Source organism: Apteryx mantelli, chromosome 1, assembly GCF_036417845.1.
Source record: "Apteryx mantelli isolate bAptMan1 chromosome 1, bAptMan1.hap1, whole genome shotgun sequence".
Lineage (NCBI taxonomy): Eukaryota > Metazoa > Chordata > Aves > Apterygiformes > Apterygidae > Apteryx > Apteryx mantelli.
The window spans coordinates 18392507-18404418 of record NC_089978.1 but is presented as its reverse complement, the minus strand read 5'-3'; the positions used below and the strand labels follow the sequence as shown (position 1 = coordinate 18404418).

At 54.9% G+C, this 11912-nt stretch overlaps 1 protein-coding gene across 1 annotated transcript in view; it reads left to right on the top strand.

Moving 5' to 3' along the window:
- Nucleotides 1–3192: 3192 nt before the first annotated feature.
- The window catches only part of LOC136991123 (PHD finger protein 7-like), a 33451-nt gene continuing 24731 nt past the window's right edge, over nucleotides 3193–11912 (top strand). The window contains exons 1-7 of the mRNA XM_067289726.1: nucleotides 3193–3226; nucleotides 3706–3797; nucleotides 4327–4428; nucleotides 4722–4846; nucleotides 5835–6191; nucleotides 6347–6460; nucleotides 6881–6999. Coding sequence (XP_067145827.1) covers nucleotides 3193–3226; nucleotides 3706–3797; nucleotides 4327–4428; nucleotides 4722–4846; nucleotides 5835–6191; nucleotides 6347–6460; nucleotides 6881–6999 — 943 coding nt within the window. The remainder of the gene's footprint in view (nucleotides 3227–3705; nucleotides 3798–4326; nucleotides 4429–4721; nucleotides 4847–5834; nucleotides 6192–6346; nucleotides 6461–6880; nucleotides 7000–11912) is intronic.

Here is an 11912-nt window from a genome sequence, read left to right as displayed (position 1 = left end):
CCCTGAACCTCGCCATGGGCCGATGCTCTGTGGTGCCTGCGACAGCCTGGTCGCTTCCCCTCAAGGTTCTTGGGGTTCCCCATGTGGTTCGGGGATTTCAAGGTAATAAACATGTTATAACCTTACTCCAGAGTAGTATCTTCTACCTCTGCGTATTCCAGGTATCAGTTACTGCCTTTAACAAGAGGCAACACCAGAAGCTCAGGAGACTTTTGAGAAGAAAACTTATGAATCATAAAAGGTAGCTGTCATTTTTTGCCAGCAGGTACCAAAGTGCCTACAATGTATTAAGAAGTAGAAGCCCCGGAATCTTCTAGGACTATGGAAAATTGTAATAAAAATGTTTATGTTGCTATGAATGGAGAGTGAATGTGAATGCCTGGGTGCAAAATACCTGTAGGAGAAGGGCTATAAAAACTGCATATGTTGCTGATGCCTAGAGTAGCAGGTCATCAAGATCCTAGCGCACATCTATCTGCAGTTTCTCAGGATGACAAGATCTGAAATGGTAACTGTTACTAAATCATGATGACTCACAGAGGTGGGACAGGATAGAGAGATTAATCACTCTTAGCTCCTGGAAGGTAAGATGAGACACATCCCAAACCACCACACTCCTAAAAAGAACACAGGAAGTACGGAGAGGGGCTTCAAAATTCACGGCCCTTGTCCTCTATGCTGTTGCAAGCAATCCTGCACAGACTACCTAGATACAGGTGTGTTAGTGTCTGAACGCTCAGTGGACTGCTTCTATACATCTTGGTGCTTGTGGGTATTAGAGTGCGAGTGTGACACACTGAAACAAGTTGTGTTTCAAAATCAAGACATTTTTCCTTCCTAGGAGATATATACTGCACTATGCTACACTGTTGGCACAGTGTTGCAACATTCTTCCCTACATGGCAATCTGGCAGTCCTTATGTTTTCAGGAGCTTCTCAGCGATATGTATACTGCAATAAGCAATTTAACTTTCATTCATATAATGATAACTTGTGGGATGAAATACTCTATTTCTATAAAGAAAGGGTCATCTAGTGACTGCAGCAGGTTAGAGTGAGAGCCTGTGTCACCCCAGGGATGGTGGCTATGTCAGAGTGGCAGCCTGTGTCAACTCGGCAGCAGTGGTTGATCAAACTGGCAGCCAGTGAAGAAGCTAAGAGAAGCTCTTTGTGGCTCTTTCTAGGTCCTGGGAGTTGTCCCCAGAAGGAGACTGCCTTGTGAGGCCTGCAAGGAGAATTGCACGGTCATGCATCCCCATCCCAGGTAGACCAGAGGGTTTGCAATCCCTGAGTTGGCATGGGAGGCTGTCCAATGGGTTCAGAGGCATTTGGGACTGACTGCTGAATCAAGCCCACATACTCATGGATTGCCAACAGCTCCTGCCTGACTCTGGGCTGGGCAAACCTTCCGCTTTAAGCCTTGCAGCTTGGCATCTGACCCTCTGCTTCAGCCAGCGTGGCTCGGAGCCAGTTTCTTGCCTGGGCGCAAGGCGGCAGCTCTGGGTTACACTTCCTAGGTATACACCTATGTTTCCTCTTGGCGCGTCAATAAGATTGGGAGTGCAGCAAGGCCCATGGGCTTTCAAGGCAACATCTCCCGCTGCCCTTTGCTGATCTAGACGGACCAATGCTCCGACACAGAAGGGCTTCATAGCGCCAGATGATGAGAAAAACTGGACCTGACTGGCTGCTGCCCAATCTCCTCACAGCCCTTTTACTCCTCTTTTCTCCCTCTTAGCATAGGCTCCAGCTTGCGCTGCACATTTACAGCCTAAGAAGACCAAATGGAAATAACAGAGGAGACCATGGGCAAGAGGTTGTTCATGGAAGCGGAAGAATGAGGAGACATAATGTCTGAAATACCTAGGCAGGATATGTTCTTCCAACAGCCGCCTGAAAATAAAGGAAGCATTTGACGTGTGCAGGCTAAAACGCTACGCTCCTCTACACTGGGGCAGGCATAACTAGTTGTTTGCTCTTTATTCGGTGTGTAGAGAGAGCATCCGATCCATTCCTGAGTCTTTTTATAAGCGCAGTGCTCACAGCACATGCAAGTGACACGCACTTCTTTCTCCCCTAGTGCAGAAGCCGGGGCGTTGAGTTGTGAGGGACTGAAGAAGGCTGAAGCCTTGCACATGATGCCAGGGCTTGCCCTGTGGCACACAATGGTGTCAGGGCCTCTTGGCTCCGTAGCGTCCCAGGTCGAGGTGAGGCTGCAGCCACCTGGTTCCCATTGCACACAAAGGCCACACACGCGGGCTCTGAAATGAAGCCCAGGCAGTTTTTGTTCCCAGTTTTCCGCAGCTGGATGCTTTCAGTCCTTCCTTCCTTCAGGAGCAGTTCGAGGCTTTGTCCGCAGGCTGGCATTAGATCTTATGGGAAACCAAGCGTTTCAGCTGGCTACTTCTTCTCAGGAATTTCTTTACCGGCAACACGTGGGGATTAGGCTTGTATAGCAGCTCCCAGGCTGTGTGCTGGTGTTTCAGGAACATGGCAAAAAAAATTGTTCTTTGCCAAACTTCTAGGTCAGCTCTCTAACCACTAGATTGACCCAAGAGAAGAACTGAAAGATACCCCCCGCTCGGGTAGCCAAGGGCTTTCTTTTTGGCTTTTAAAGGTCAGTGGTGGTGGTGACTGTGACATAGGGGCAGTCTGGGACAGCTTCCCAGTGGTGGCGTGTCACAGTGGGGGTCTGTGTCACCCCGGCGGCGGTGGCGTGTCACAGTGGTGGCGGGTGATGCGGGTGGCCCAGGCGGTACAAAAAGGGTCGCGGGGCATGGGCAGCCCCAGGCTGGGGGCAGCACCTCTGAGCACAGGACAGGTGAGGGCAGGGGAGGTGCTGCTGCCCCATGAAGAACTGGGCACGGGGCGCTGCTCCAGCCCCGCTGAGCTCAAGGGCCGCGGCCCTGCTGCCCTGGGGCCTGCCCCGCTGCGGCCCCTGCGGCAGCCGCCTGGAGCCACAGCCCGGGCCGGAGGCGGGAGAGCCCCGGGGCGGGGGAGGAAGGGGCTTGCGCAGGGCTGCCGCGGCAGGAGCGGGGCCCCACGCCTCGCGGTGCTGCGGCTGGGCTGGAAAGTGACCGTGGTCCCACTGCTCCCCCAGGGTCGGCGCAGCAGCGTCTGGAGCGGAGACCCCGGCGCAGCTGGGCCAGGGCTTTTCCAGAGCACTCGCCGGCGACCCGCCTTGTGTGCGCCATGAAGCGCAAGGCCCCCGACTCGAGGGAGGGGGGTGAGAGCAGAGGGAGCCCCCAGCTCCCTGCAGCCCGCGGCCGGGCGAAGGCCTTGCGGGGCGGCCGGTGGGCGGCTGCGAGCGGTGGCGGGGAGGCAGGAGCTGCGCAGCGTCCCCGCGGCACGGCGCGTCCTCTGCTGCGCACGAGCCCTGGGGCGCGGGCAGGGCCGTGCGGGGAGGAAAGGCCGGTGCTGGCCAGGGCTGGCGGGAGCGAGGGGGAGCCGGGAAGGGGCGAGAGGGACCGGGAGAGGCGAGGGGAAGGCGAGGGCAGGTCGCGTGTGGGAAGCCTGGAGGCCGGGGCAGGAGGCTCCTTTGGGTCAGCGTGGGGCTGTCGGGGCATCGTGGGGCAGCAGTCAGCGCCAGGAGGGCATTTGGGCAGGTGGGAGAGAGCAGGCCCTTGCGGGGGAAGGCCTCCAGGACCCTTTCCCAGGCCCCAGCAAGGTGCTCAGTGGTTGTGGCCTTTGCTCTCCCCTCCGCAGCCTGCGTGCTGTGTCGCCGGGCCGATTCCAACCCGGATGTGTATGGGGAGAAACGTTGGAAAGATGGTGTCTGCGCCCATGAGAACTGCCTGGTGAGTCTCGCTGGGGCTGCCTCCAGCTTCCCCCTGGTGCCCCAGCCCAGCAGCCTGCGATCTCCATGCCCAGCCGGGCAGGACAGCACGTGGGGATGCGCCTGGGTCTGGGGCTGTGGGCAATGCCATCCCAAGAGCTCTGTGGGTGTCGACTCCTCCTCGACACCTCCCGGAGACCCTTTGCTGCGCTCTGCTCGGGCTCTCCTCGTCCGCCCCAGCATGGTGTGTGCTCCGCTCAGCAAGGCCCAGCAGGCCAGCGCTGCCTGCAGCAGTGTCCCCCAGGCCCTGGCCAGGGCACTCTCTGCCGGTGCCTTCCCAGCCCACAGCGCAGCGCAGCCTGCCACCTCTCCAGGCCTCTGCGCTGCTTCTTGCCGAGCAGCTCAAAGGCCCAGGAGCATGGCAGCTCGCCTAGCACCAGGGAACTGAGCCTGGCCCGGCCCGGCCCTCTCGCCAGGCTCTCAGCACCGTGCACCAGCAATGTGCCAGGCCTCCCTGACCTAACGAGCTCTGGCACTTTTCTGGTTTTCAGTATCTTGCCAGCAGGCTCCCGGTGAGACACGCCAACGAGATGGGAGCCGACGAGTTCCTTCCCGCGGATATCAGGCGGGCAGTGAAGCGGGCAAGTCGGAAGGTGAAGAGCTAGCAGGGGTGTGGGGAGGTTTGTGGCAGGATGGGTTTGTGGGAGCTCAGCGTGTGCCATGGGAAGGAAATGCGGGGGTTTCCCGTCGGCTCGAGGCAACAGTGCCACAAGTGCCAGGGGCTGCAGCGAGGCTCCAGCAGAGGCAAGAAGCCCAGTCCGTGAGGTGGAGCTGCAGGATGTGAGGCAGCAGTGCCCGCATCATGCCTGCAGCCTTGCCAAAGGTGTGGGGCAGGCCTTGGGGGTCCCGAGCATGTCTCTGATGGGGGCTGCTGTGCTTGTTGCAGCTCTGCTATGTCTGTGGCGAGCGCGGGGCCACTGTTACATGCCGGCAGAAGGGCTGCAAGCGCAGCTTCCACTTCCCCTGTGGCCGTGAAGATGGCTGTGTGTCGCAGTTCTCTGGGCAGTACAGGTAAGAGCTGAGGAGCCTGGTGCTGGGCTGCTTCTGCCCCCTTCAGCCTCTGGCTAGCACTGGCCAAGCAGGCGAGGCAGCTGCTTGCTGTGCCCTGTGGAGGAATGGTTAAGCGAGAGAGGGCATGATCTGACTGGGATGAGCAATCCCGTCTTCATGGTAAGGGAGGGAATCTAGGCCAAGGCAAGCGATCCTTGAAGCGGCCTTGAGCACTACAAAAGAAGGTATTCACAAAACTGGTAAACAAGTCTAGACGGAACTAGATTCCATAAATGTCGACGGACCCCTCCGCGTGGACAGCAACCTTGCACCAATCATATATCCGCTTTATGCGCGTGGACAGAAGCTGTAAGCCAATCATATAGCTATCGCTAGCGCGTGCTTATCACCTGTCTATATATACTCTGTAAAAGCTTGAATAAAGGGAGAACGATCATACTCATATTGAGACTCCGTCGTTACTCCGGGCCCGCCTCCCACTCTGACATCCCTACTCCGACAGTGCCCCGCAGTGGTCCTCCAAGAGCCCTGCCACAGCCAGAGGCAGGCCGTGCAAGTCTCCTTGATGTCCCTTTGCCCCTGCTCTGGGTGCTGGAGCTGAGTGGGAGGCTCTGCTCTCAGCAAGGCCCTGGCAATGCCTTGCTCTTGGGCCCCTGGGAGCGGGCGATGCCTTGCTGGCTGCGGGCTGCAAAACAACTGGCACAGCCAGCCTCCTCTCTGCAGCCAAGGTGCCCCTCTGGGTGGGCGTGAGCGCGCCAGGGCCCGTCTCAGATGCAGGATGTTTGGGCCTCAGGAGGCGGAACCTGATGCCGGGGCCTGTGGGTGGGAGATGCTCTGGGGGAAGACGGCAGTGGGAAGAGAGACATGCGCACCCTGCCTGGGGAGCAGCCAGCCAGCCTCTACAGCCTTTGGGGTGGTCTTGTCCAGAAATGCAGACGGACTCCGCACATCCTGACCGGGTGCCCCTCTTCCAAAATCTTCCGCCCAGGTCGTTCTGCCGGGAACATCGCCCAGAACAAAGCGTGCAGGCACAGCAGGATGGGGAAACCTCCTGTCTCATTTGTCTGGAGCCTGTGGAGGAGAAGCTGTCTTACCACACGATGGTGTGCCCTGCATGTTTGCGCGCCTGCTTCCATCGGGGCTGCATCCAGGTAGGAGGCCCTTCCTGTGCCCCTTCGGCATGGCAGGTGCCAGCAGGCAGCAGTGTGCCGCTCACACTGGTTGTGACTCTCTTGCAGCAACAGGCTCTGCGTGCTGGGTTATTCTCCTTCCAGTGCCCCCAGTGCAAAGACAGTGAGAAATTCCTGCTGGAAATGTCTTCCATGGGGATCCGAGTCCCCCTCAGGTTGGTTCTGTGCTGCCCTTGCCTGGTGCCCACAAGACACGAGAAGGGCATGAGAGCAAGGTTGTAGCAGGGGCGGCCAGGCGGCCAGGAACGTCCGGCAGCTCCTTAGCCTAGGGGCAGGGCAGGCTCAAGGCCTTCCTTTCCTTCACCTGCAGACAACCCGCCTGGGAGGCAGACGGTGCCTTTGCAGAACTGTATCAGAGGCACAACCGCTGTGATGCTAGCCGGTGCCTTTGTGCAGGAGGCAGAGAACAGGCAGAAGAAGCAGGGTAAGTGACGAAAGCAGCAATTTCCTGGCTCCCCCCGTGCAGGCAGGTGCCTTAGTCCCGCTCTGGGCAGATGTCCGAAGGTCTTTGTGAGGTGGGTGGCCTGCCTCCGGTGGAGGAGGGACAGAGAAAGGGATGGCCCTTTGCCATGGGGATGCTGAGCTGCCAGGGCAGGAAGGATGCCCCTGCTGGCACGCATGCACCACATGGTCCTCCAAGCAACTGAGGCTTTGCCTGGGGCTGTGCCCAGGCTCTTCAGCTCCCCGAGGGCTCTGGGAGCAAGGCCTCTTGGCACTCACGCTTGGGGCCCGCTCAGGGGGCTCTGCCACACACCCTCTTGCTCAGGTCACTTTTCCCGGGCTGCCTCGCTGGCGTCACTGCCAGCCTTGGCTGCCACGGCCACCAATGCCTTTGCTTTCCCAGGCCCTGGCACCTGCTCCTCTGCTCCTCCTGTGCTGCCAGGGGCACCCACCGACGCTGCTCCACCTTGAGGGCCACCGCAGCCACCTGGGAGTGTGACGACTGCGTGGGCCTGGGCACTGGTAAGAGGAGAAGGAGGGCCCCCTCCCTCCACGCCGCAGGTTCCCCCATGCCAGAGCCAGGGGCCAGGCAAGGCCTGCGCGGGGGCACTCAGCATGGGCTTGGCAGAGTCTCTCGACTCCCAGGGGGGCACCGTTCTGGCCTCTCCTGCCCTGGGGGCGTGCGACCGTGCTCCTCACCTTCCTGCCTCTCCTTACAGCCTCCAGTGCGCACTCGGAGACAGCCAGCTCCAGCAGCAGCAGACAGCCAGCATCGTCACCCGGCTCCTTGGCTCCTGAGAGCAGCAGCCAGGCTGGCCAGACTGGGCCAGAGCGAAGGCCAGGCCGCTTGCGCTTACAACGCCGCTCACAACATCCTTACAGCCGGCCCTGAAGAGCCAGCGCTGCCCCAGCCCAACCACGTGCCTTCTCGGCAGCTCTGCAGCTAGGGCCCAGCGGCCTTGCGGCCACTGGTCCCAGCACACACAGCCTCACGTGGGAGGCATGCCGTCTTCCAGCCATGGGGAACCATGCTGTGTCTGCCTCTCAGTAAAGACAATTGTATTCTAGTCTTGTGGCAAGAGCATTCTTGAAGTTACAAGTGAGCCGTATGGAGGAGAGTCAAATTTGTCATGTTTTTCTGTAGCTTGCTGGTGGGCTTTCCCATTTAGCAGTTGGCCTACATTTTCATTCATCTTTATTTTTCTGGTTATATACTTGTATTATCTTTTCTTTTTGTCCTTCGTGTCCCTTGGCAGTTTCAACTCTAGGTGGGCTTTTGCTCACCTCATCTTATCCCTGCATGCTCAGATGATAGTGTTTCTATATTCCTCCCAGGTCACCTCTCTCTGCCTCCACCCCTTGTACACTTCCTTTTTTCGTTTGAGTTTACTCAGGAGCTCCTTGTTCATGCATACAACTCTCTTGCCACCTTTGTTTATTTCCTACTTTTGGGGATGGAGTAGATTTGAGCTTGGAGTAGGTGATCCTTGAATATCAAACAGCTCTCTTGGACCTCTCTTACCTCTAGGGCCCTATCCTTTTCAAGCAGGTCCCTGAACAGCTGTAAGTCTGTTCTCCTGAAGTCCAGGGTTGTGATCCTGCTACTTGCCCTGCTCCCTCCTTGCAGGATCCTGAACTCCACCATCCTGTGGTCATTTCAGGTGATTTTGGGGTGATTCAGCCCCCTTCTGTTGATTAAGAGGTCCATTATGCTTTCATCACCCCAGGCCCCTTGATTGCCAACCCTGTCCACCATTTCCTTATTTGATTGTTCTTCATTCTCTTCCTTCCTCATCATTCCTAGTTTAAAGCATTCCTTACCAGATTGGCCAGCCTGTTGGCAAAGATAGTTTTACCCTACTTTGTCAGATGGATCCCATCTCTACTAAATAGTTGTCCATCCTTGAAGAGGATCCCATGGTTGTAGAAACCCCCAGAGCCATGTAATCATGTCTCATACTTTCCAGGTCTCCCATGGCAGCATCATTGGTGGCCACATGGAAGAGCAGCAGGCGGTAATAGTTTTAGGGCCAGACAAGCCTCAGCAACCTCTCCACAACATCCTTAATGTGATCCCCCCAGCAGCAAACCTCCCTAGATGGTAGGTCAGGTCAGCATATGGTGGCCTCCATCCCCCTGCAGCCCTCTGCTGCTAACACTCACCACTTTCTCCCAGTGCCCCTACGTGGCTCTGGCTCGGCAGGCACAGATGCTCCATTTGACAGTGCTCCCAGCCCCTCCTCAGCTACCAGGATTGTGAACCTATTCCAAATTTTCAAGGCCTCAGGTGAAGCAAGAGCTCTCCGCTGCAGAGCTGCGGAGTCTCAGAGAAGATCTAGACCCCAGACATCACGGACGTGGTAGGGCTTGTTCAGAAGCCTTGTAAAGTGTGTATGGGGGCCCAGACCTGCCTTTTATTTTGTTTATTTTGTATTCACATTTAAACTTATTATTCATTTCATTAGCTCTTATTAAAGAACGTTACACTTTTATAGATAAATATATATATCTTTATATATTATATATATACACACACATATATACACACATATATAAATGTTTATAAAGTGTATGTATAAACAAAAAATATATTTATGCATATTTGCACATTTCTTTATGTATTGTTATGGAAACTATTAGGCTCGCTGGCCACCATAACAGGGTCCGACCCTAGGTTCCTGCTGAGGCAGAAGTTCGAAGTCAGATTGGAGAGAAATAAAATTTAATGATATACGTGTGGTAATTACAGCTCGAGCTGGGTGCCTCTGAAGAGGGACCCCAAACAAAGAAATCCCTGGGCAATTATACCGTTACAATCTAAATTCCCCACCCCTTAAGTGATAGTTTGGACCAATAGTAATAGTTAGGTCTGGGGTCTTCCCCTTCTTCATTGGGCCCCTTCATTGTCTCTAGGCAGGCTGCTTCTTATCTTCAAGGTTGGCTACTCCTGCTGTCCATGTAACTTCTTTATTCCTCCAGCTTGAACTGGCTCTGGGGCCACCTTTTACTTATGTAGGTAAAAATTCACAGCTTGAGGCCTAAGGCTTCAGCAAATTTAGCTACTAATGCTAAGCAAGTTATGCTAAGCAATTAATTCTAGACAGCTTCAGTCCAATATTCTCTAACAGTATATATATATAAAATATATATAAATGGATATATTTTTAGATATGAGCACTTCCTTGACCAAAGAAAGGGGCAGCCAAGCAGAGGGTGCTCTGATATCACGTGGGTATGGTGTTTCGAAAAATGGCAGCCAGCCAATCACGGAGCAGCATGAAAACACGTGGGCTGTGACACTGACAGAAACGGCAGCCTCTGCCCATGCAGGGGGCAGGGCTTCCTGTTCTGCGGCAGGTCCGGGTAACCTGGGAGGGGCGGCTGGTCCCCCCAGCCAGTCGCAGGTCAGCAGGAAAACGCGCTGGTCGTGCCCTCGTCCAGAAGGGCGGCTCAGTGCCACGGAAGGGCAGCCGAAACCCGGCGGCGGCCCCGCGCCTTGCTCAGAGGCCTCTGGTGCGGCCGGGGAGGCGGGGCCGGCCCCGGCAGCCAATCACGGGGCTGCCTGAGAGCACGTGGGTGTGGCGGGTCGGGAAGCGGCCCCCAGGCAGCGCGGCGCAGCGGCAGAACGGGCTCAACACCGTTTACCGGCGCCATAAAATGGCGGCTGAAGCAAAATGGCAGCCCTGAGTTTGCCGGGGAAGGGACTCCCATCCTGACGCGCTCCGGGGTCGTGGGAAGGGGCGGCTGCTGCTGCTGGCCAGGCCCAGGGCAGCCTGTGAGCCTGTAGGGGTGACGCCTGACAAAACGGCGACTGCTGGGGGCAGGGGCGGTGGGGCACACTGCTCGTTTCCCAGAGAGATCTCGTGGTGATATATTCTCCTGTCTTTTCCTTTTGTGGGAGAGAAAAGGTATGGCTCTCTGCTTTCCTACCTAATCTGGGCAAGAAGAATCACAGGAAGCCATGGAGGAAGCAACTCAGTCATCCTGCTTAGGACTCTGCTGTTGTGCACTCTGAACCATTCTGCTGCTCAGTGTCATTTGTGCAGCACAGGTGCAGCCAGGGTGTTAGTTCAGCTTCACAGACCATTGCAATGGGAAGCTGCCCTCCCAGAAAGCTTCTGGCATCAGAAAACATCCAATACCTATTTTACAGTTCAGAATTTCTGCACCAAAATTATTTTCTCCTGCATGAATGTATCTCAAGAACTTTTAGATTCTAAAACCTGTCTCTCCAATGTCACAAGCAGTCATATATCCAAGGACAGACATAAAGAAGCCAGCAATTCACTGGCAATTAATCATGGACTTTTATAAAAGGAAGTGTTGGAGAGAAAGATTTATGAGGAAGTAAATAGTTTTTACTTATCTCTGGTGTTTTCATATCTAAGATTATCTACTCTTTCCTAGAGAAGATCTTGCAGAATTTTATTGGGACAAAAAAAATCAAACAAAGAGAAATTGTATTTTTTAAAAAAAAACAAAAACCTTTGTAGTATATTTTCCTTTTTATAAGATATTTTAGAATAAAAGAACTTTGAGTTTTAGCACAACTACAAACAGTTAAAATAGGAAAGTGGGCAGTCATCATTATTAAAGTGTTGATAAGGAGTTAAATGCAGCCTAGGTTTGCCTCTGTCTTTATTCTCATTACCTTTTTTTTCCTTCCTTTACCTTTTTATATCATCAGAGTGGCATGATTAACTTCTCATTCAAGCTTTCTCTCTACCTTCATTGTTTTCAGGCTCTCTGTAATGCAATTGCATCTATGGCATTGATCATGCACTTAACATTGCACATGTTAATGAACTTTGCTAAATGGGCATCTGTCAGGGAGCAGCAGGGCTGACTGCTCCCCAGGGGACAGCGATCTGAGAGCTGAGGGTGACCCAGCACAGACAGTGCCCTCACCTGACCGGGTGCTGTCCCACAGGGGTGGAGCAGGGTGGGCAGAGCAGGGTGGGCAGAGCTAGGGGCTGGTAACAGAGTCCATCGACAACAGCCCTCGACACAGCAAGTGGTGAACCAGCTCCAGGGTCCATCTAGGGAGTCAAGTCAGGAGCAGAAGGAGACAAGTTTGGAGATAAAGATGCAACATAGGTCCAAGGGGTTCATCCAGGAGACAAGCTACCTACAGCATAGGTTCAAGGTCCGTCCAGAAGGCAGGGCCAGAGACAGACTGGAGACCAGCACTCCTATGATATAGCTCAGGCACATACTGATAGTCCTGGGCTGAGCAGAGCCTATAGACAGGGCTGTGCAGGGAGGCCCCAGGTGAGGCTGGTCAGGGGCATTAAGGCCTTTTGGTGCCTTCAGGCCCTGACAGCACCTTAGAAAAACAGCATTCTCTAGGAATAATGAGAACACATTAAAATCATATTGCACAGACATGTTAGAATGAGTTATGTCCTTCCTTGCTGGAGACAAAGTGTTCCAGC